Genomic DNA, 24,034 nt, shown 5'->3' on the forward strand with positions numbered 1-24,034 from the left:
TTTATCTGGCCATTAGTAAGTGGCTATTGATATCATCTTGCTAAATAATGGTTTGAATGAAGAATTGAAAAAAATATATAGATAAAAAAATCATAGGTTAGAAAAGTGGACACGAGGAACAAAAGATAGTAGTCAAACATGACACATGACTAGTAGAATCATGGAAACAACAGACACATTAGGAAAAAGGTTTATTGGAGAAGTTTTTGGAGCTTTTGAGTCAGAGCTGACTTCAAGACATGTATGTAGATGTACCCAACAACCAACAAGCAGCAGAAAATGTGAACCTAGAACTCTGGGGAGAGGTGCAGACTTAGGACTCACATTCTCAGGAAAATGTGGAAAGAGAAAAACGAAACCAAAGACAAGCTTTAAATGCCATGATCTAAAGAATTAGGAAGCTAGAATGGGTGAGGACCTAAAGTAAGTAATGCAGTATCCCAGAAGCTAAGAAATCAAAGGGTTTAAATAAGGAAAAGGAAGCGAACTTCAATGATATGAGTTGCTATGGAACCGTCAAGTTCACTTATAATAATCAGGAGATCATTTCTAACAGTTGGGAGAGCTGTAGTTTACCATTTTGTCTTCTCAAGGATAACTAGGAAATTAGTATCCAACTCTTCACCATGTCTTGAACTAGAGTTAATTCCTTTTGCTCTCCTACTTTTAGGGATTGGGAGTTGATGAATCGTTAACAAGCCCCATAGGCTTCGTTTTCTTAGCACCTACTGTAGGTTTTTGTTACATGTGCAAACAAGCAAGACACCAAACAAAAAATAATATGGTTGCAACTTAGAAGGCATAGCCTTCTAAATGAGTCAACGAAATAAGGTTGTCCAGTATCTGCGTATGTTGAGTTGCGCAACTAACTTTGAAAATTCCAGAAAGCTCATGGCTCCTCTATACAATTTAGACAAGACCTCGAGTAAGAGCACATGGGTGGCACCCTTGGAAAAGCCAAGGCAGTGGGGGACGTCGGGGTCAGAAAACTATGAAACTGGGACTTTTTTTTTTTTTTTTTTTAGATTTTATTTTTAAGTAATCGCTTCACCCAGCGGGACTGGAACTCACCATCCCGAGATCAAGTCATAAGCTCCACTGACTCAGCCAGCCAGGCGTCCCATGAACCTGGGACTTCTAGGCACAGGCAATCCTGCTTGCAGTTCAGCTCGTAAACAACACCCCTTCAAACTTTTTCATCTACAAGAAAAGGTCTTAAGATAACAGGCCTTGCAAAATTCATAAAATTTATGCACCCTCCCCACACAACAACTTCTCCTTGCATACATTTCCGGCGGGTCTTTTAGTGCCGGACGTCATCCAAGGAACCCTCTTTTCACCGGCCTGTGTCCCCACGTCCCTACGTCTGCGCAGGCGCAGGGAGCAGCCCGCAGAGGGGCGGGGCGGGGCGCGCCCGACGCAAAAAGGCCTCCGCGCCTCCCCGGAAATCTCCTATCGTCGGGCCTCGGAGGCGTAGAAAGTGCTTCCTGGAACACGGAGGAGGTCACAAATCATGTGACGACGGCTTTCCAAGGAGGCTGTCTGTCAGGCTGTCCCTGGATCTACAGCTGAAGGAACACCGCAGCCCAGAAAGCAAGGTAACTCGAGCCGCTTTGCTCGGTATTCAGCCCGGGCCCGCAGGTGGCGCGGGCGGTGAGACGCAAGGGAGGGAGAGGACTCCCCTTCCCCTCTCCTTTGGGCCTAGGTCTTCGCGGGTGCAGGGTGGAGTGGACTGAGGTAGGGCATCCCAGCTACCGTCTGGGTATTTGGGAACTCCTGCCTCACTTCGGCTTCCCTGGTGCGAGTCCTAGAGCCGCGGATTCTTGCCTGTCCTTGATGAGAGCTGACCCCGCTTTTAGGTTGGAGGTGGGAAGAAGTCTTGAGGGGAGAATCACCAGGAGTTTCTCTTTCAGGAGTGGAGATTGATCCTGCGGGAGAAAGGGGTTCGTCATGGCGGATGTGAGTTAACACACCCACACAAGAGGAAGGGGAGGGTGGGGAGTTTGGTGGAGGCCTACTGGGCCGGGAGAGGTAAAGCTTCCCAAGGAGAAATCTGTTTCCTTTTTAGCCCGCCCACCCCCACGTAATTTCTGTAGACTCTGGAGTGAGTGACTAATACCAAGAGATTTGCGGAGTACTTTCTGCCCACAGTGGGGGTGGAGGACGCTAAGGTGTCTGAGGTTGAGAAAATTGTATTCTTCCCACTCCCCAATCCGGCGGGCATAAGAGAGGCTCGGAATACCATTTGAATTTCTAAATGTTTTGCTGCTTGTGAATCCACTTTTTTCCAGTAAGTGGTCATGATGTCTCTCTAGATTCATTGGAGCAAATTGAGATGATTTCTGACTGATACCTCTTTAGCACAGCAATAAAACCCAAATTGTAAGTTTAGGAAACTTAATTGTACTAGTTACTAGAAACAGGGAATTGATACTATTAATGTTTATGTGTCTATATTTTACATCCTGTTGTTCTTTTACCTACATGCTGGGCATTCTAAACACTGAACATTTAATTCTTATAACTTTTATGAAGTAGGCACTGTTACTGTCCTTGTGTTCTAGCTGAGGAGGCTAAGGCATAGAAAGATCAGGTTTTGCCTCAGGTTACACAGCTGGTAAGTTGTAGAGTCAAGATACCAACCCAGGCAGTCTGACTCCAGAGTTTATGCTCTTAACCACTAGGCTGAATGATCATTCAACATTAATATGAACATGATTTTTCTTTTTAGGTTTAGGAACTTTGTATGCCTTTATCATTCCATTTTTGAGTGTCTGCCATTATGTTCTTGAGAACTTATTCTCCAGGCACAGTCAAATCACTATATATCTATTGAGCATCACCTTGCGAAAGTTGTTGTAATAAGGGCTGTGGGTGAAATAAAGATGATTAAGGTACAATTCCTCTCCATAAGGTTTTTTGTTTTTGTTTTTTTTAAAGATTTTATTTATTTATTTGTCAGAGAGAGTGAGCACGTGTGTGCAAGCACACGAACGCGGGAGCAGCAGGCAGAGGGCAGACACTTAACCGACTCAGCCACTCAGGCATCCCTCCATAAGGGTTTGAAAATTTTTTTTTAAAGTATAATAGGCAGGTGATCATAAGTGTATATATATAATTGTGTGAAAATTCAAAAGAGAGAGGGGTCACATCTGGTTTGTGTTTATCAGGAAAGCTTATTTGGAGTATTTGGTGGTTGAGAGTAGCTCTAAATAATGAGTGGCAGTTTTTCTCAAAGTAAGATTGATAGAGAATTACTATTAAAATGAGTAGTGTAAGCAAAGTTTGAGAGATGGGAAAGGGAAAGATGTGTGTGGAGGAGCTGTGAGTAGTCCACTCTTGCTGGGGCTGAGTTATGTATGAGGGAGTGGTAGGAAGCAGGACTGTAAAATTAGGTGTAGACCATATTGTAGAGAAGCTCAAATGTTAAAAGAATTTGTAGAGAATTTATTAAACAGTGGAGAGCCATTTGGACATTGGTTCTCAACCCTGACTGCATAGGGAATCATCTGGGAAGCACCTCAAACCCAGATAGAGAAGGAGAATAATATGGTTATTGGCATTGTGTAAAACTGTATGGGCTAGAAGTGGGAGGTCAGATTACCAGTTGCGAGGCCAGCACAAGTCATAAGTAATTATTAAAGTGAACCTAAATTGTAATGTCAGTTGAAAAGGAAAGAAAGAGGGGCGCCTGGATGGCTCAGTCTGTTAAACGTCTGCCTTCAGCTCAGGTCACGATCCGAGGGTCCTGGGATCGAGCCCAGCATCAGGCTGCTTCGCTGCTTGCTCAGCGGGGAGCCTCCTTCCCCCTCTCCCTCTGCCTGCCGCTCACCCTGATTGTGCGCTCTCTCTCTCTGTCAAATAAATAAAATCTTTAAAAAAAAGAAAAGGAGAGGAAGAGATCATTTTAAAACATTTGATTTCACAAATCATTTAGAAGTGATAAAGGTGAGGTTAGGGTTAAATGTTACTCTGTGTTTCAGACCTCAGTAATGGGATTGGTAGTGCCATTAGTGGAGACAAGAAGAGATTGAGGAAATCGCAATTTCACATGAAACATGATGAGTTGAGTTTTAATGTATGTGTTTAAGATAAGAGCAGAGGTAAGATGGTGGTCCTAACATGAAATAAAATGAACATTCAGGTCTGGAGAGTAGTAGGGATTAGAGGTTCAAAACAACAGATTCCTGATGTACCTATGTAGGCCTCATAATTGATACCTGGATTGTCAATGAAATTCCCTAGGTGAGAGAGTGTAATGGGAGGAAGTAAAATAGTCTTTTATTTCTTTAGTCCTAATTATGTTCCATGCTTAACACTTGATACATGTTGTCATTTATCTTTAGTTATGAAAAGAAACGGAGTTTCAGAGAAGTTAATTTACCCAGGATTGTTAAAGTGATGTGAGAAAGTTTATCTGTAGACAAGGAAGATGTTTATAATATACTCTCCAGTGAGTAGGACATTAGCAACAGGATGCAAAATAGTATGAAAAATACGATCTGATTTTACAGCTAATATGTATTTGCTGTGTATTTGTCCAGATATGCTAATCAGTTTACATACATCTCAATAAATTTTAACAGTGGTCTTATGATATAGATTCTGTGGTTATCCCTTCTCAACAAATAACGAAACTGGGGCTTAGAGAAAAAGGTTAAATAACTTGTTCCAAGTCACACAACTAGTATCAAGAAGAAAAAAAAGACGAGCAAGAAAGATTATGAGTGATGATTTAAAGTACCTGAAATGTGGATAGGACTATCTAGATAACCAGTACAAGGCATATTGTTATGATTTTTTTTATATTCTCTTTCAGGACCTAAAGCGATTCCTGTATAAAAAGTTACCAAGGTAAAAAATTACTAATTTATTATTAAATAAATTCTGCATTGTATATGTTGATTTTATGTAGCATTTTGTTTCTATTTATTTTAGACTAATAGTATGTGTATATTGTTATTTAACATTTTCAAATAACGCTAGGCAGCACAAGAAATGTCCTTTGAATTTGCAGATAAATAATATCAGGCCTAGAGATATTGTATATGACTTGTTGTCTGAGGTTAAACAGCTCGTGAATGCCAGAGGGTTAGAACCCGTATTTCTTGGCACTTTAGAGTTTTTTTGAATATACTAACATAGCAGTTTTTACTGGATTATACTTCGAAGAAGTTAGAGCAATTTTAAGGGGAAAAACCCTAGAACTTTCCTTTCCTTTAGTATTTTAAGACCTAATTGCTGAGTTTGCATAACCCAAAAATGCTGTATGTAGACAGCAGTCCATACTTGGAAAAATCACAAGGCTTCTTTTGCCTGCACTCAGTCCATTTGATGCTTCATTATCAATTAGGCTCTGTGTGAAGGACAGCAAACTTCCTTTTAGATATTTTTGTGGTTCAAAGGACTTTGTCACTTTAGTTGTATTAAAATTCACATTTAGTTTAGTGTAAAGTTAATACCTTAGAGTTAAGGACAGGAGAGAGAGGAATACAACTTGAGACATCCATTTTCACATTCCAGCATAATTGAATAATCTTTGAGGTGTAATGTAGCAGGATGTATGGTGAGATCCTTTTTTTTTTTTACTTCTTTTTTATTATCCAAGTGTGTGAATTTAAAAAGGTTTTGGGTGTCAGTTTATTTCTGTAGGTAGGTAAAAAGAAGAAAAAGAAAAAAAATTCTCTTGTTTGGATTTTTGCCTGAATGTTTGATGTGGTTTGCCTATTGACTTGTGCCTTTACCCTGACTACAAACCAGTAGAAATTAATGGTATTATCTCCTTGGTTTGATATATGTATATTTGTCTGTAATTCAGGAAGAAAATACTGTTATATTCAGGAAGAAGATATTGAAGCATTAAGTAATTGTTACCTTTGGTTTCATGTTAATGTAATACTTAAATTCATTTTTACTCTCTTCCTTCTAGTGCAAACTAGAACACTGATTCTGTTCTCAGCCTAGTGATGAGCAGGCAGTCCTAGCTTTGCACAGTAGTGCAGGGCCGTAAAAATGACTGTACACGCTGAAACCATCCAAAGCAATTTTAGTAATCCCTGGGAAAAATGACAGTTGTTTTGTGATCTTTAGAAAATTTTGTCAAAACCTTAAAACCTCTTTTGTTGGTTCTATTTGAGGGAATGGAAACAGATGCTAAAAGCAGTATTTGTTTAATACACTGCAATTTAAAAACAGTGGAAATACTGAGTACTAGTGTTCCTTTCTTTGTAGAAAACTTCTCGAGTGTAGTTGGAACAGTGCGTACTTGTTTGCAGATACGGTGAAATAATACCAAAGGTATAACCTTAAGCTAAGGAGCAGGCATCTTTTCTGTGCCTTCAAATTGGCACACACTCCTTCCTAAGTTTGGATCAGCTTCCGCCATTTTGTCCTTTGTACTGTCGAGTCGTGTGAGGTTTTTTGCCCACGTCACTTCCCGTGGGATATCTTCATCCTCTTCATCCCAACCACTTGCCTAATTTCTGTCAGTGAGTGCACTTGCACAAACTTCGTCTGGCTGCACGTCTTGTGCACAACAGCGAAAGTGTCCACATGCTTTTGGCCAGTTATTTCTTCTCTAAGTGTTTACTTTCTATTTGAATTTCACTTCCAGCATTGTCACCTTTCCTTCCTTTGCTCTATTTCATCTTGATTAGCCAGTTCCCTATTTCAGTTCTGTTTTTCTTTTTAATGTCATATGCTTTATTTATCATTGGAAGACAAGGAGATAACACTGTATACTTGACTGTCCCTGCATACCCTGAGGAACAGATGCTCGGTGACCAGTCACCAACACACTTTGAAAGAAGCGTTGTGGCTGGTTCCTGACACAGTGCGATCTGTCATTTACGAAGTTACTCATGGTGATTTGTGTGAAGAGTTAGTGAGGTTTGTACTGTATGCAGTTACTCACTTAATATACCATACTTCCTGAAATTTGAGCCATGCTGTCAGGAGGAGTGGTGTTATTTAATTCAGCTGTGAGAACTAAAATGTGTCCGTATTGGAACTGTACAAAGTGAAGGCTTTCTGTGTTTCTCTGTATCTGCCTTGTTGGAGGTTTAGCAGATTGAAAGGATAGTAAAATTGACTAGTAGGATTGGAGGGAAATACCACACTAGCAACAAAGTAGAGGAGCAGAAGCATAGTTGATATTTGTAAAAAGGGTATTTGTAAAAGTGTGATGAAAATCTTTCTATGGTGGAAGAAAGTCTTTATTTCTGCCTCCTCTTCTGGTGCATTAGATAGTTAACTTAAGTGCCAACTAATGCACCAAAAGAGGAGGCAGAAATAAAGACTTTCTTTTTAATGGATTCACAGAGATAAATGCCCAACAAAGTAGAAAAATTACTCACATACTTAAAATACCCACTTACAGAAATTAGGTCACAAATATAAAAGGTGTTTCCAATTCTACACAGAGTGAACAAAAAATAACATGAGTAGATTTTACTAACAATTGAAAATAAGCGTGATGCATTAATAGGTACACTGCACTTCTAGAAGGAAGTTAATGTTATGAAATATTCTGCAGACATCTAAACCTTAAGCTTAATAAAACAAACACTTTTATTCCAAAAAAGCAAATGTTGCATTTGTAATCAAGACATCATACTTCATTTTATACATATAATAATGAAACATTTGGTTATTTTAAAACACAAAAAGTTGTGATTATTAAAGCCTGAGCTTGCTTTGGGTCACAACTAGACTTAAAAATACAAACTCAAGAACTGTATTTAGCAGGGAATTTAAAAATGAACAAAAACATATTCCATTAACTGACTCGGGTATTGAGAGTATAGCTCTGGGTATAGCTCTGAAGCCAAGCTGCCTTCGTCCAAATCCCTTCATTTTACATACAGCTAGCAACAAATCAAAATGTTCATTTTACTACTTTTCTTTGTGAGTGTTCAATATTATTTCTTCATTCCTTTAGCTTTTGGGATACAATATGCCTACTTTCAAGAAAAAGTCATGAATGAGTCTGAATCAAACTGGCCTTGGTCATTATGGGGGAAAAAAACAAACTAAAACAAAACACATGATCCTAAGCCCTTTCTTCCTGTTGATAACTATACAGAGTATTGTGTGTGCAAGTATCGGTAGGGTATACTTTTATATAACCTAGTTTTTAACTAAGAAGAATTTGTTTTATACATTAACCTTACAGAGCACATTTTAATTTATAGATAATTCCAGGATTGAATGATAATAGAAAATAATACCAGTAAATGTTTATACAGGTTATTTCATCATTCTTACTTTTAATGTGAGGTTCATAAATGTAGTTTTTATAACATTTTCTCAAAATTTAATAATACTTCTCTAACTTAAAAGTTTTTACCACTGGGATTTTAAAATTTAATTTCAGTATCTTAATATGACTGTTCCTCATTTCTAACTTAAAACGTTAAGGTTAAAACAATAAGGAATGGATAATCTGGGTTATAGTAGGAATGTTGAACATATTTCTAAGTAGCAATCTTGGATATTACAAGATCATGGGGCTGAAAATTTGAGAATGTTTTCCCATTCTAATTTTTAGCACTTTAGTTTTGTGCTCTAGGAATTCTCTAATGAGTTAATATTTAAACTGCACTAATAAATTGTCAGTGTGCGCAGATGACACTCTGATGCTAATTAGTAATAATTAATATTTTTGAATTTTAGCTATGTACCAGCCTTGCCTTTACATGCATTATTTTATTAAATTTTACAGTAGTTACATAGGTACAATTATTCCCATTTTCATATTGTTAATGGAGGCTAACAGAGGTTTCATAACTGGCCCAAGGGTAGTGTAAATAGTAAATGTAGGAGAGCCTAGACTGGACTAGATGGTTATAGTCTTGACCATTCCCCTTACTGCTTCTTAGGTAGGCATAGCTGAAAAGATTGCTACATGACCTTCATTCTTTCCATTGTGTTCCTTCAGGCTAGAACAATCTTTCTGCCCCTCTTCTCTTGACCAGTGCCATAACATCTCAGCTTAGCTGTCACTAGCCTTCCCTGACCCACTTGTCTAAATCAACCCCCCCTTTTATAGGCGCTCATAACCCACAGATATCTTGATGGCACTTGATACCAGTCACTGTAGCTTCTGCTGTTAACCTGTCATACTTTCATAAATAATGGAAAAACAGTTAGCAACTATAATGGAGAATTATCTGTGTTTTAGACCTTTATCAGTAAATTGTATAAATTTGCAAAGATTATAAGCATGTCAGTAATACACACATTTATTTAATTTCTGGAAGTTTTGGCAGACATCTAGGAACTTATGAGGTCAGTAACTGAGTTGACATAGTTTTTTCAGAAATATATATGAAAATCCCCAGAATGACTTTGAGGTGCATATTTTGAGAAAATGAAATGTTTCATAATATTTTAACTTTTTCCTTTCTAGTGTTGAAGGGCTCCATGCTATTGTTGTGTCAGACAGAGATGGAGTCCCCGTTATTAAAGGTAAAACTGAGTGCCTGTATGCCAGTGTCATGTTTGCTTTTGAATAAAAACGTGTTTAGGTCTGAGTAGTGCAGAACGCAAGCGTATAAAAGCTGTTTTAAGAAATCCAGGAGACGGTCTTCATTTGGGGGGAGATGTTTGCTTTTGTATGTTGAAGACTGGATTGGAGCTTTTAACTTACTACATGTTAAATGGATTGTGTGACCGTCGAGAGTTTAAGCCTGATTTATCACAAGCCCAGTGTTCCATGAAAGACATTAGTAAGTGTCAGTGCTGAGACTGGGCCTGTATGCAGCTACATATATTATACACACAGACTTCCCCCGATGTCTGTTTTTTAATCAGTACTGCTAGTGGTTTGGGGATAAACTTCCATACGTTTGAATTAACATATATTGATTGTTTTGTTGAATCTTTATTGATTTTCTCCTTCTTTACTGGAAATAAGATATTTTTTAAACTTTTAACTTCACAATTACTTTAGTTAACCAGACTCTAACAAGACTTTTTTTACCTAAAGAAGAGCTTGTTAACCTAAAAAAAGAAAAAAATTTTTGCCTGGTTTTCAGCTTTTTTTTTTTTAGGAATTTAGTTATTTATTTGAGAGAGAGAGTGCATGTACATGTGTGCAGGCCAGCAGGGGGAGGGCGAGGGACAAGCCGACTCTGGCTCGAGCCAGAGCCCAGTCCCAATGTGGGGCTCTGTCTCAGGGCCCTGAGGTCATGACGTGAGCCAAAATCAAGAGTTGGTCGCTTAGCCGACTGAACCGCCCAGCTGCCCCTCAGCTTTTGTCTTTTTTAAGTATATATGATGTCACTGAGTCAGTGTGTATTAAGACCATTTTTACTGCTTGTGTCTTAAGATGTCATCACGTGGTTGTTCATAGTTCTATAGGGACGCTGTAATAGCTTTACCAAAGAAAGATTAAATGATTTTCTTTACATTTTGTTTACAGTTTATTTTCCACCTCAGGTTATCATATATGTCAGATAATTTTAGACCTTAGAATTGAAAGGAAGTTTAGAAATGACCTAATTCTTTCATTTTGTAAACAAAGATGGTCAAGTGCAAAGAATACATTGTTAGTGCAAAGTTGCACATGAGTCAGTGACAAGATAATAATAGAACCCATTATCTGTGAGGTTCAGTGTGCGTTCTCACCCACCATAAAACATAGGTGGCCATGGGCAAGTAAGTCGCCTGCCTTTTTGCATTTACTCAGTTCTGTAATGAGGGCTTTGAACAAAATTAAAATAATCTCCAGCTCTAATGTTCTTTCTTAGGATCTCTGTGTTAAAGCTGTCGGTACAACTAACTCCATTCAGGCCTTTTAATGAGTGAAAGAGACTTAAAACAGACAGCCAGCTGCAAAATTATTAATATCTATAAGTGATACTGCTGTAGGTTTTATGAGAGCAAACGTTTTCTGGAAGTTTTTTTCATGATTTTATTCTAGCTTGGCTCTCAGTTAACCAGAATATTCAGTTTATTAAACATACTGATTAATTTGTTTTAAAGTAGATATTAAGAAAATATAAATGTTTAGTATTCTTTAAAAAAAGTTGTGAGAATCAGTATTTCTTCCCTTAGTTATGATCACTCAGTTTCTGATTGAGCAGTTTTTCTCATCTAAATTGACAAGACCCAATTAGTGATACGATTTTCAGTATTGTGAAGCATAATAACCCTTGTGCTCAATATTTTTATTGATTTATGTTAAAAAAAAAAGTGCAGTTAAACTTTATCATATCCACTGCATGATTTTTATTTAAGTCATTTGTATTTCCAGTGGCCAATGATAATGCCCCAGAACATGCTTTGAGACCTGGTTTCTTATCTACTTTTGCCCTTGCAACAGACCAAGGGAGCAAACTTGGACTTTCAAAAAATAAAAGTATCATCTGTTACTATAACACCTACCAGGTAGGTTCATAATTATTGAATGGTTACTTTCACCTATTAATAATGTCTTCTATATAAAATAGCTTATGTTGTTATTCTAAATTTTAGTTTTAAAGTGTGGATGGCATTTTAAAATCTTAGCCTTCAAATTGGTTGTGTTGAATTGTAGTAATTGTCTTCACATTTTATACCAGGAGTTAATTAATGTGGAAAAGTAATTAAAAAATTTATTAATAAAATACATTATCCTAAAAAGGGAAGTCAGGTCACTGTTACCTCCAGTAGATGGTGCCCTTAGCTTAACAAATGTGATTTCTCAAATAACACACTTTTTTTGTTGTGACAGATAAAAAATTTCCCTTGATGGTTAAATGATAAGTTATTGAAATTTGTTATTGCTGCTAATTCCTTCATTTGGTTTGGAAGATATATATCATGAGTGAGTTATTATGAAAGAATTTCATTGCTATATACCTCTCGATCTCTGGCTGCATTTTCTTGTCTAGAATAAATTACTGGCCTCTGCTTTAGAGCAGTGTTTCCCAGAGTTTGAGTCCTGTACTGCTGATGTTACACAAGTGATGTTTTTATTTTAAAAGTTCAAACTTTCATGTGTATTGGGCAAAAGATAACCAACCCTTTTGACCTTTAATTTCATCGATAGGGATTAGTTTGAAGCTAAGTTCTTTAAAACGATAGTTGATTTGAAGTTAACTTAAATTTAAATTAATAGTGGTGCACAGGAAGCAGGAAAATCATGAAGGTATAACTACTGGAATGAGACATACTGACTTCAGCCATTTAATTTAATTAACAAGTGTTTCTGGAGCGCCTACCATGTAATAATTGACACACAGCTGGGCTTTGGGAGCTAAAGAGGTGAAGATAACATAGCCCCGCCTTGAGCTGTGCAGGCTGAGTAATGATCATGTCTCTAAGAGATACTCAGTAAGTCTCTTGTACGGAAATACTTATTTTTAGCTCTTTCATATTACATGATGGTAGGTAGTATCTTACACATTGGCCATTTACATAAAAGTTTTGGAAAGATTGAGGTATTTCATTTGAATAACATTATTTAAATCGTACTTTCTTTTTAGGTGGTTCAATTCAATCGTTTGCCTTTGGTGGTGAGTTTCATAGCCAGCAGCAGTGCCAATACAGGTGTGTTTTAACTACCTTAGATACAGCTTTCAATTTCTTGTAACCCCATACAGTCTAATATGCTAGGGACAGTAGATTTAGAGTCCGAAAAGCTGACCTCGTGGCCCAGCTCCACCATCTAGGCCCTGGTCTCCAGGAGAGTAACGTCTGTGCAGTCTGTGTTCCCTAGCTGCACAGTGGAGCCAGTGTCTGCTTTCTCTGGCTCGTGGGGTTATTTTCTAGTTCAAATGAGGCATTTTGTGGGTAAGTGACCTTTTAAGATAGAAAGGAAAATCTAAATTATCTTCACCCCTTGAATGCTACATCTTGTTCACATTAAAACAGCTTAAGAAAACACAAAAAGAGTGGAGAAGATAACCAAACACATGAAATGGTCAAGGATGAGTTCAATTCTTTTTTTTTTTTTTTAATTTTTTTAAAGATTTTATTTATTTATTTGACAGAGAGAGAGAGAGAGAGCAGGAACACAAGCAGGGCGAGTGGGTGAGGGAGAAGCAGGCTTCCCTTGGAGCAGGGATCCCGATGCGGGGCTCGATCCCAGGACCCTGGGATCGTGACCTGAGCCGAAGGCAGACACTTAACGACTTAGCTACCCAGGCGCCCAGGATGAGTTCAATTCTATGTAGACCCATCTGTTAGAATTTGTAAAATCTTCAGTGATAGTGGGCAAGATTAATGTGATTGAAAATTCTAAGAGCGGGACTTAGGATGAACTTAGATGTGTTCTTCCTGAAGGTCGAAGAATTTGAGAACAAATGTCAGGATGCTGTACTTTCTGTAGCAGATCGTAAGATCCCATTTTATCCAGTAACTTTCACTGGATATTTATGTTTAAATCAATGACTGTATTCTGTAATTTATATACTCCCTTTTGGATAAAGTGGGATTTTTTTTTTAAGTCTTGTCTTCTTTAGATTTGGCTGCCATTTAGAACTGTTATGCATTCTTTTTCTGTTTTTTTCTTTCCAAGTTGTTTGAGCAAGTCAGTTTCCAGTTATGTCACTGAAACCTGTCTTTAGATTCCTCATCTTTAAAATGAGGGGTTTAGATTTGATGATCTAGAAGGTTTCTTCCGTTAATGTTTTGAAGCTGTAAAATGCTCTATGTGAAAACACTTTGTAAATTATATAGGATAGTAGTGGTGTTGATATTTAAAGTATATTAAACCTCAATTGTGATAAATCACCATCATGTACTAAATCAGCAGTTGTTATAAATTTTGATAATGTACAGAATTATATTTTAGTATCTAGAACACTTTTTTGAGGATCCCAGATGCTTTTAATATACTGTGAAATAGAGGAAGATCTTTGAACATAAAACAAACTAAGATATATAAGATTATATCTTATTATATATTATATAAGATATATAAGCTTTTCACTCTGGTAAGCTAAGGAGAAGCTAAATATGCTCATTTCTAGACCACTTTGTCTCCCAGATTCAGCACTGAATTTTATTTTATTTTTTTTAATTTCTTTTTTATTTTATTTTGTTTTGTTATGTTAATCGCCATACATTACATCATTAGTTTTTGATGTAGTGTTCCATGATTCATTGTTTGCGTATAACACCCAGTGCTCCATGCAGTACGTCAGCACTGAATTTTAAACATGGAAGTGTATGTTTTATACTCCTACCATTCATCTTTAAAATTAATTTTTTCACTTGAAATACCCATTTATGCTTTAGCTTCACCGAATTTATAAAATAAATTTATAATATTTCTTTGCTCAAGGTTGAAGCAGGTGGTCTACCTCTATTTTGATAAAGTCCATTAAAATTTGTTCAGGAAAAATGTATCTTTTTAAGTAAAAATCTTGTATCATTTCTGAATCAGTACAGATTTTGTTTTTTTTTTTTTTTTTTTTTTTTTTTTTAAAGATTTTATTTATTTATTTGACAGAGAGGGAGCACAAGCAGGGGGAGTGGCAGGCAGAGGGAGAGGGAGAAGCAGACTCCCTGCTGAGCAGGGAGCCCAATGCAGGGCTCAGTCCCAGGACCCCAGGATCATGACCTGAGCTGAAGGCAGTCACTTCACCAGCTGAGCCACCCAGGCGCCCTCAGTACAGATTTTGAAACAATAAAGTATAAATTAAAGTTTTCCTTTCAAAACTAACAAAATTACAGTGCATATAATTCATTTTATATCTTCTAATACATATAAATATTTTTCACTTACTTTAATAGTAGATGATGAAAATAAACTTCATAATGAAAAGAGCTTTTAATTAGTTAGAATTACAGTATTTTGCTTTATTTTGGGGGAATAAAGATTTTGTTTACTTTTTAGTAACTAAATTTTGACAGGAGATCTAAGTCAGACTTTTTCAGGAACATTTTTCTGATGTTCTAATTTTCTTACTCTCTGTTTTAGGACTCATTGTCAGCCTGGAAAAGGAACTTGCTCCATTATTTGAAGAATTGAGACAAGTTGTGGAAGTTTCTTAATCTGGCAGTGGTTTTGATGTACACTTTGTTTCCATTATAACAGACAAAATATCAGTCCAGCAATCTTTAGACCACAACAGTCCTTGTATCCATGTACTCAAGAAAGGGCCCCTTTTCCCACCTGACACTAAAGAAGGAGCCCATAGATATAATTTATGGACAGATTGATTGTTATCTTTCCTTGTTCAGGGTCTTTTCTTGATGTAGTGAGATCTGGGGATACCACAGAGATGGTTCAGTACATCACAGCTCCCATGGAGTTAGTCCAGTAACAAATATGCATGAGATACTATTCAGTGGGTCAGAACCAAAATGGTACTTTGATCCACTTGAGCCATTAAGTGCTCCCTATTATATAGTATGCCCAGGCCTGCAGAATTAAGCAGACCCTTTTTATTGTGAATAATAATGAGGACATATTTTTCTTTATATTTTATTTCTTTGCATTGAGTGTGAGGAAGATAAAATGGCTTAGTAAAAGTAATAAAATCAGTACAATCACTAACTTTTCTATGTATATATTATTTTGCAATATAGATGATATTACTAATTGACTTGATTATTCTCAGAGGGTGCTGATCTTTAATGAAATTGAAATGATAGCTAATGGTTTTTTTTCTCCACTCTGCTTTCTATAACCAATCAGTGTTTTAATGTTTGTGTGTTCTTTATAAAATTTAGATGTGATTCTTGATTGGATTCTGCTTCCAATATCGGTATGTATGTAAACATGGTCGTACAGCCATTTTTTTTTTCATACATGAGTATAAATAAAATAGTATTTTTTAAAGTATAGTTTGAGCACTAAATAGGTTTCTTTTCTGGCTTCTTTTGAAAGTTTAAAGAATATAATTAAGTGAAGTCACTCTTTCAACTACATGAATAAGCAGTGAGTGTTGCTTATAGATATTAGTTTGGAGACTGTTTTACCTAGTGTCAGTTGGAATGCAGACCTTATCCATGAGCCTCATTTAATCTCTACAAAAGAAGTATCTCAGTTCTAGAATATGCCCTTTATATTTAGGAGGGCAGTCCATCATTCAGAGTTGTTGGTTTTCTCCCAGGTTCTTTGACAATCAGAGTTTGTCACTGGTGGAGTTCAGTGCACGTGCGTTGAACACCTGGTGTGTGCCATGTGCCAGAGCTGCCACATTGCGGAACTCTAAGGAGGACAGTTCACATCCTATTTCTGTGCTCCAGGGGAGCCTTTCATGTGCAGCATGTGAGTGCTCTCCCTGGATCTGTGCAGTGAGGAGTCAGCCAGCACGGGTGTCCACTTGTTTGCTTCTCCTTCCCTCCCTCCTCCTCTTCCCTTCTGCCCACTTCCTCTTTCTATACAAATATGAAACTAAATTGTGGTACCTTCCTTTAAAGAATTTAGAGCTCGGTAAATAAAAACAGGTATAGGAAGTGCTGTGATAAAAGCTCTAGAAACCCAGAAGGGGGGGCATTGAAATTGGGCAAGAGCAACAGCCTTTATGTGGACATAGAGGCAAGAGGGCATGTTTGACCCGCAGGGAGCTAGAAATAGTTCGTAAAACCTAATAACGCACAAGCTGCACCCGTTACAACCTAGAATTATCCCCAAAATAAAATCAAATCTAGAATTCCTATTGTCTGGATTGTTACTGAACAGTGTCCAGGAGATTGTTGCTAATGTGCAATGTAGAACTTTAATTTCAGGTAAAAATAATCGTATGCCTAAAAAATCCCAGGAAAGGAAACTGTCATAAATGGAGATACGTTTAACCTTTGCATGGTGAACACTACCTTTGCATGGTGAATACTGCTACTATTGAAATTTCTGTTTGAAGAAGATAGATAAATTGCTCAACAGTCCTATCTGGAAAAGTAAGTAGATGAAAATCACTAAGAACTGTTTTCAAAGCTAATGTAAAACTAGATGAACTATTAATTTTTTTTTAAAGATTTTATTTGTCAGAGAGATAGCGAGAGCAGGAACACAAGCAGGGGGAGCAGGAGATGGAGAAGCAGGCTTCCAGCGGAGCAGGGAGCCCGATGCGGGACTCGATCCCAGGACTCTGGGATCGTGACCTGAGCCAAAGGCAGATGCTTAACCGACTGAGCCACCCAGGCATCCTGATGAACTACTTTTAAAAGGTAGTATAAACTTGATAAGTGTACAATTAGTAGACAGATCAGTGGAACAGACTAACCCAGAAACAGACTTTAGTACATACATGAGGACTTAAAACATTTTGAGGAGGACATAAGTCAGTGGGAAAAGGATTATTCAGTAAGTAGGACAGGCATTTTTTAGCCTTGCTGGTAGAAGTGCATATTGTTATATACCCTTTATATAGGACTGTTTGGCAATCTCTGTGAAACTTCCAAATGCACATAACTTTGGCCTAGGGTATTCGGATTCCCCAGGGAAACAGAACCAGGAGGATACACATTTTTTATCACGTGTAAATATAAATGTTACACAAATATAAAAGCCTTACTGTGAGGAATTGGCTCTCATAATTGCTGGAAGCCGAGAACTGCCATGGGCTGCCATCCCCAAGCCGGAGAACCAGGGGAGCCAATGGTGTGAATCCCACTGAGGGCAGATGAGATAAGATGTCCCAACTCAAGGCAAACAAAAGCGGCAGATTCCTTCTTGCCCCAGCTTTTGTTTTATTTGGGCTTTCAGTAGATTGGATGATGCCCACCCCCACTGCAGAGGGCAATCCACTTAGTCCACAGGTCGAGTGATAGGAGAACATCCTCACAGACACGAAATAATGTTTATTTGGGCACCCTGTGGCCAGTCATGTTGATAAAAAATTAGTTATCACACCCAGCAATTCCACTTCTAGAAATTTCTACTGATACAAATGGACATGTGCAAAATTATATATTTGTAGGTCTGTATTCATTGCAACTTGGTGATATCAAAGGAGTGGAAACAACCTAAATATCCCATCATGGATAGGGTGAGCCTTATGTTCTGTGCTTCCTAACAGTACCAGGTTATACCTGCTATTTTTTGTGTAATTATTAATGCTCCTTTTTTTTTTTTTTTTAAGATTTTTATGCATTTTAGAGAGGGGAGAACTAGAGGGGGAAGGAGTAGGAGGGGAAAGAATCCCAAACCGACTCTCTGCCAAGCCCTTGGTGGGCTCCACAACCGTGACCTGAGCCAAAACCGAGAGTGGGTCACTCAGCTGACTGAGCCACCCAGGCACCCCTATGAATGCTCCTTTCAACTCTCAAGTGTCCCACTTTAGGGTGACTAAGTAATTCCTTATCTAATCATAAAGGACTGGTTAAATAAATTACTGCGTTTGCCCAATGGGAAAAAGAATGGAGAAATGCTTTAGTTACTGACATAGAAATCCAAGACATGATGTTCGATGAGAAAAGCATGGTGTGAAATTGCATGGTGTGCTGCAATTTATATATAAGAAAAAATACACGTGTACATTCATGTTTGATTGTATATAGTAGAGAAGGACCTGGTAACACTGGTAACCTCCAAGGAGTGAAGCCAGGTACCTGGGGCACAGGGATCCCAGAAATGAGCCTTTTCACTGTAAACTGCATTGGTGGTTTTTGAATTTTTCACTTCAAAAGTCATAAAATATTCCAGCAAACAAAATCGTATGGTGATGGGGTATTTGGAGAGGGAAATCGTATCAGTCAGGGACTGCCAAAGAAACAGAAGCAGGAGGATAGATGTGTATGAAATGTATTTCACTGGGTTATGTGATTGTGAAGGCCGGGGTTATCAGTCACCCCGGCCAGGAGGCTGGGCCAGAAGGCTGGGCAACCTCAGGCGGGAGCTGAGCTGCAGTCTTCAGGCAGAAGACCCGATTTCCTCCTGGAAACCTCAGTTTTGCTCTTAAGGCCGGCCTTTCAACTGACTGGATGAGGCCTGCTCATATTACGGAGGATAATCTCTTACTTAGATTCAGTGGATTGTAGATGGACGTTAAGCACACCTACAGAATACAAAGCAACATGTAGATTCATGGTCTATTGAATAATGGGGGACTGCAGCCTTGCTAAGTTGACACCTAGAACTAACCTTCACAGTCTACCCTTGTCAGCTTGGCATCATAAGACATCTTCCTAAAGCACACTTAGCCTCCAAATAAAGTCAGTAACCAAGTTGTATTTCTGTCATCAAACATCAAACAACTAACCCACATACAGAGAACATGTTCACTCTCCCCAGAAGAGGATGCAAAGTTCTTGGGTGATGTTCACTTTTCTCCTTCGTATATTACAGTTTAAATGCTGTGATATAAGGTTAACCACATTTAATACATCTTATGTTAGATGATAAGAGGATTCAAGAGGGAAGAAAAAAATTTTGTTAGTATGTGTGTATTTATAATACATATTTGTTATGTACACACAAAACGAGGAAGAAGTGTAATAATCACAGGCCTTGTTTCTCAACTGAGTATGTAGCTGTAGCTGATGATTATAACTGCCTTCCATTACCCATTCCATACTCCCTCTGCCCTCAGCGAGCACGTCAGCTGGTCATAGCTCTGCCTGTGGGGTGACCCAAACCTTTATTCCTGAAGAATCCAATCCTTAACTGAACTGTAGTTTTCCATTGACTTTAGTCACAGGACTCAGTGGCACTGAGATCCCCTAGAGGTCGTGCTGTGTTGTGAACGTACTCTTCCCTCCGTGGTGCAGTCCCAGCCCCGTTCCCCCCTGGTAATCCGGATCGGTCACCCCGGCCGGTACAGCCATTCCCTTCCTTACATGTTGTATCAGAGACAGGAGCCCAAAGTAGCTGGTAGCAGTCTTAATGTCCCGTTGAATAGATCATTGGTGTGTCTCCTGGTGGGAGCATTCCTCCCTTTGGAACAAGAACCTCTAGACTAGCACAGCCTAAGAAATTGGGGACACCGCCCCAGCCCAGCTAGGTGCTGCCTCCCACCCCAGGGAGTGCTGTAACTGAGTCTTCAAAAGTCCGTTCCGCCATTCTATCGGGCCTGCTGCTTCAGGATAATGGGGAACATGGTAAAACCAACAAATTCCTTGAGCAATATGAGAAATCTATTGCCTCCAAAATCCAAAGAGGCCCTTTAGGTGTTGTGCCTCTTTTTTGGCTGTGAAAGGGGCCTGATGCAGCAAGTTGGCCTTCACCTCAGAAAAGCACTCTCGAGCTGTCCCATACCACTGGAGCCCTAAAATTCCAGTGAGGTGGAAAGCTCCCGAGTTTTTGCTGAATTTATTTCCCACCCTCAGACAAATGTCTCACCACTAAGTCTAGAACAGTTGCTACTTCTTGCTTCTTAGGCCTGATCCGCATAATGTCATCAACGCAGTGGACCCATGCAATGTCTTAGGAGAAATGCGATCAAGGTCAAGGGCGGTGGGGACGAAATTATGGCATAGGGCCGAGCTGAAGTAGGATAAACCTCTGAGGTAGGACAGCGAAAGGTGGATCACTGGCCTTGCCAGATAAAGCCAGCTGCTTCTGGTAGTCTTTACTAAAAGCAAAAAACATTTGCCAGATCAACAGCTGCATGTCAGGGACCAGGGGCTGTGTTAACCTCCTCAAGCAATGGAACCACATCTAAAACCGTAGCTGCAGTGTAGTCACCACCTGATTGATAATCCACAGTCAGTTCTCTAAGATCCATCTGTTTTCTACACAGGCCAAATAGGTGGGCTGCATGAGGATGTGGTGGGGGTCACCAGCCCTACATCCTTCAAGTCCTTGATGGTGACACTAAGCTCCGAGACCCTTCCAGAAGTGTGGTATTGCTTCCGGCTTACTCTCTTCCTAGGCAGAGGCAGTTCCAGTGACTTACGTAGTATATGTTATGTTGTCTTATAGGTTAGCTTGACCTCTTCATGTCAGAACCCCTCCAAAAATGACTCTATCCCTGCTGAGGTGTACTCTCCATCATAGAGCTTTGTGTGCCTCACGGGCAGAATTTGTCTTACTTCCATACGTTATCATGTATGTATTTATCTTTTCCTTATTTAACTAAGAACTCCCTCAGGACCGGCACTATCTCTAATGGAAGTGGGTTCTTCAGGGCCATTTATGACATTAATCAGTTGTATTTCTTTTTAAATTACAGATATTAAAAATGTATTTTAATAGCAAAATACTACAGGCACAGCAAAATGCTCTTTTTAATAAACTTAACCGAAGAATTTAAATAAACATGACATATTTTACAAAAGGTTAAGAACGGTATTACCTACACAAAGAAAAACTCTTGGTTCTAAGAAAACAAAACCTAAGCCTCACATCTCAGTGAGGATTCATTTGCAACTCCTTACTTGGTGAACCTGACAGAATACATTTTAACTTGACATTTGCTTTATCTCATATCATACACACATAACAAAATACATTAAAAGCCTTGTTGAAATACACAAAAATGTAATATAACTTCTGAGTCCTGGATGTTTAAATAACAGAAGAAACTTACTCATCAAGGTATGCACTTGGACTGCAAAAGCAGTGTTGTATCAGAGCTTTGCACCATACTCTTTTTTATTTTGGGGTCTCCACTTTTATCTCCCTTCAAACGTCTTACCTAAAAAAGCAGTATTAATAAAGATAAGGAAAAGGGTTAGAATCTGTGAGCTCTGGATGCCAGCATCTTGTTTCCCGACTTCAACCCCCTTATTCTAGCTTGAAAATGCGGTGTAACACATCATCATATATTTCACATGAATTTAGTGTTGCTCCTTCAACCGGCAACAGACGTTGCTCCTGAAGAAGGGCTCAGGGTGCTCGGCGATCTCAGTGCACGGGGAATCTTACTTCCCCTGGGCCAACAGGGACAGCTCACCCGGGGGGCGAGATTGGCATAGCACATTCTTCTCTGCTTGAGAAGTCTCTCCGTCTGTGTGCAGAAATGTTGGATGCAGACAACTTGGTGCTTCCAAGTGCTCTATTATTGTTATAGTGATAATAATCATGCCAATTATTATTATTAAACACCAAGTTATCTACTATTTTATTCCCTTCCCTCACTTCGTGTTCTTACTCTTTAAAATGTTTCCCCCTCCCCAAAATGATTAAGAGATGTTTTTTAGGTTTTACCTTCCTTTATCTTTATCATCCTACCTGATGTCCTACAGGACATTTAGTTCTCACAGGCTTATTATTAGAAGGGAAGGCGGGATCCACTAGATTTCTGAGCCTTTAACGAAGGGAAAATAAATAACCGCGAACATTTCCCTAAATGTTTTGGATTTTGTTTTGTTTTCTGTATAAAAAAAAAAAAGCAAAAACAACGCACCCCCACCCCCAGTCTTTGGTGTTTGCTATTTCCATATGCTTTCTGTAGAAGCAGTCAGAGGACGCAGCTGTCCCCGTCCCAGTGGACAATAAGACCCGGATGTCGGTGGGCTGACCAGGATGCAGAATGGGACTCCAGGCAAGTAATGTCAACCAGCTTGGGGACCATAGTGAGGGAAAACAAAAACCCTTGATCTTCTCTGGCGCGCTCTAAGAGCGAGCATGCCTGGGCTGGTGGTCTCATCGGTTTCCATCAGATCGGTGACGCTTTGGTCTTCTCCAGGAGACGACAGTATCTTGAAGGGCAAGCAGTGACCCGTGAGTCTGCAAATGTGGTGGGTTCTGAAAGGTCCAAATCCGCATCTGCTTTTATTTGTTTTGAAAGAAAAATCCTCAGTCAGCTTTCCTCCGGGTCACAGCGTCAGGGACCATGCCACCCTGCTCCTGGGTCAGGGCGTCCTGGGTCAGGAAAGGTCTACTTAAAGATGAATGACCGCGACCGGATTGTGCCTTCTCTTTGATCGAGCTGCTTTCTTATTTGAGACTGTAATAAAGCAAACGCACATGGGTATTGACTATTGAGCAATTTTAAGATAATGAACTTAGTAGATATTAAGTAAGACCTGCTGTTACTAAGGACACCGTGCAACTATAAATTAATTAACATGTGACAATTTTCAGTATGGTTTTCTGTATTTTTCTCAGGATAAATATTGTGAGGTCATTGCTAAAACGTGCAAGTTGGGAATCTAAATTTATTGATAGGGAAAAATGTTTATAATACATCGTCAGTGGAGTGCACAGGTACAGAACACGAAAGAATGATTAATTTTTTGTTTTTGAATATTTATTTGCACAGGGAGAAGTCTGCAAGTGTGTGAATTTGATATATTTTTGCCTTAACTTTTCCTCTAATAATGATGCGTCACTTGCATAATTACAAAATACGAAGAATAAAAAGTTGACTCATATCTGAGCAAATGTTTCACGTGGCAAAATATTTCCCCATTGAATATCAAATACATTGGGGCTATCTCAAAATGAGTGGTATATTTATTTGGATTTCAAACTGAGAAGATAACCAAAAGCAAAAGTCCCAGCATCTGGAAAAGAATACTCAACAAGTTTCTACATATCAGCTAATTACATAAAAACAAATTAGGAAAAATTGTTTACGTTCGAAAACATCAAGGGTTTCCAGATGGTATTTATGGAAAATTTTAGAAGGCTTTAAGGACAAGTTCTTGATTAACAACTCACTAAGTTGCAAACACATACACAAAAAAAATGTATGAGATTGGTAAATTTTTATAAGCACTTTTTCTCTCCCGCCTCCACCCCTGGGAGGTATATAGGAAGCAGATCAAATAAGCTACATTTTGTCCTTGATCTTCACAAAGTAACACACTGCAAGCTAAGTTAAGTTCCTCCGGCAAGCTTCCTTCTCTATTTAAAAGGATTTTCTACTATAGAAATACGTTAACTTTCCTCTGTCTGACCTTCTGATCCCATGTGTCCTCCTCCAGGCAAGACTGGACTGACCAGGCTGCACACTCAGCGAAGACTAATGTACTTGAGGGCCTGAGGCTAAGGCTCTGGGGCTGAGATCCCAGGGTAGCTCTGTCCTTTCTCTTTTACCCCCGCCTGCGTGCCTTCTGTGTCTCACAAGAATGACCAGACTATTCCACGAGCCTGTCAGTGGACATCCCATTGACTCTTGGGAATAGTCTGACACTTTCAATAGAAATATGTTTGAATTTGTCAACATGTTATTTTTGAGTACTAGGCTTCCAGAGGACTTAGTATAAC

General features: G+C 38.8%; 2 protein-coding genes across 2 annotated transcripts in view; one reads left to right on the forward strand and one right to left on the reverse strand.

Annotated features, from left to right (window-relative positions):
* Window positions 1-1,487: 1,487 nt before the first annotated feature.
* Window positions 1,488-15,778, forward strand: LAMTOR3 (late endosomal/lysosomal adaptor, MAPK and MTOR activator 3). The gene is made up of 7 exons (XM_021680379.2): window positions 1,488-1,598; window positions 1,914-1,959; window positions 4,820-4,854; window positions 9,410-9,468; window positions 11,258-11,391; window positions 12,471-12,534; window positions 14,912-15,778. The coding sequence occupies exons 2-7, from the start codon at window positions 1,951-1,953 to the stop codon at window positions 14,983-14,985; spliced, it is 375 nt and encodes a 124-aa protein (XP_021536054.1). The 5' UTR covers window positions 1,488-1,598; window positions 1,914-1,950; the 3' UTR covers window positions 14,986-15,778.
* A 5,260-nt stretch (window positions 15,779-21,038) lies between these two features.
* DAPP1 (dual adaptor of phosphotyrosine and 3-phosphoinositides 1) overlaps window positions 21,039-24,034 on the reverse strand; it is a 48,529-nt gene continuing 45,533 nt past the window's right edge. The window contains exon 9 of the mRNA XM_021680425.2: window positions 21,039-22,769. Coding sequence (XP_021536100.1) covers window positions 22,701-22,769 — 69 coding nt within the window. The 3' untranslated portion in view covers window positions 21,039-22,700. The remainder of the gene's footprint in view (window positions 22,770-24,034) is intronic.

Source organism: Neomonachus schauinslandi, chromosome 2, assembly GCF_002201575.2.
Source record: "Neomonachus schauinslandi chromosome 2, ASM220157v2, whole genome shotgun sequence".
NCBI lineage: Eukaryota > Metazoa > Chordata > Mammalia > Carnivora > Phocidae > Neomonachus > Neomonachus schauinslandi.

Coding starts and splice junctions, on each gene's coding strand:
- LAMTOR3 (XM_021680379.2), top strand. Junction 9,469..11,257: donor TGGAGTCCCCGTTATTAAAG/GTAAAACTGAGT, acceptor TTGTATTTCCAG/TGGCCAATGATAATGCCCCA. Junction 11,392..12,470: donor GTTACTATAACACCTACCAG/GTAGGTTCATAA, acceptor CTTTCTTTTTAG/GTGGTTCAATTCAATCGTTT.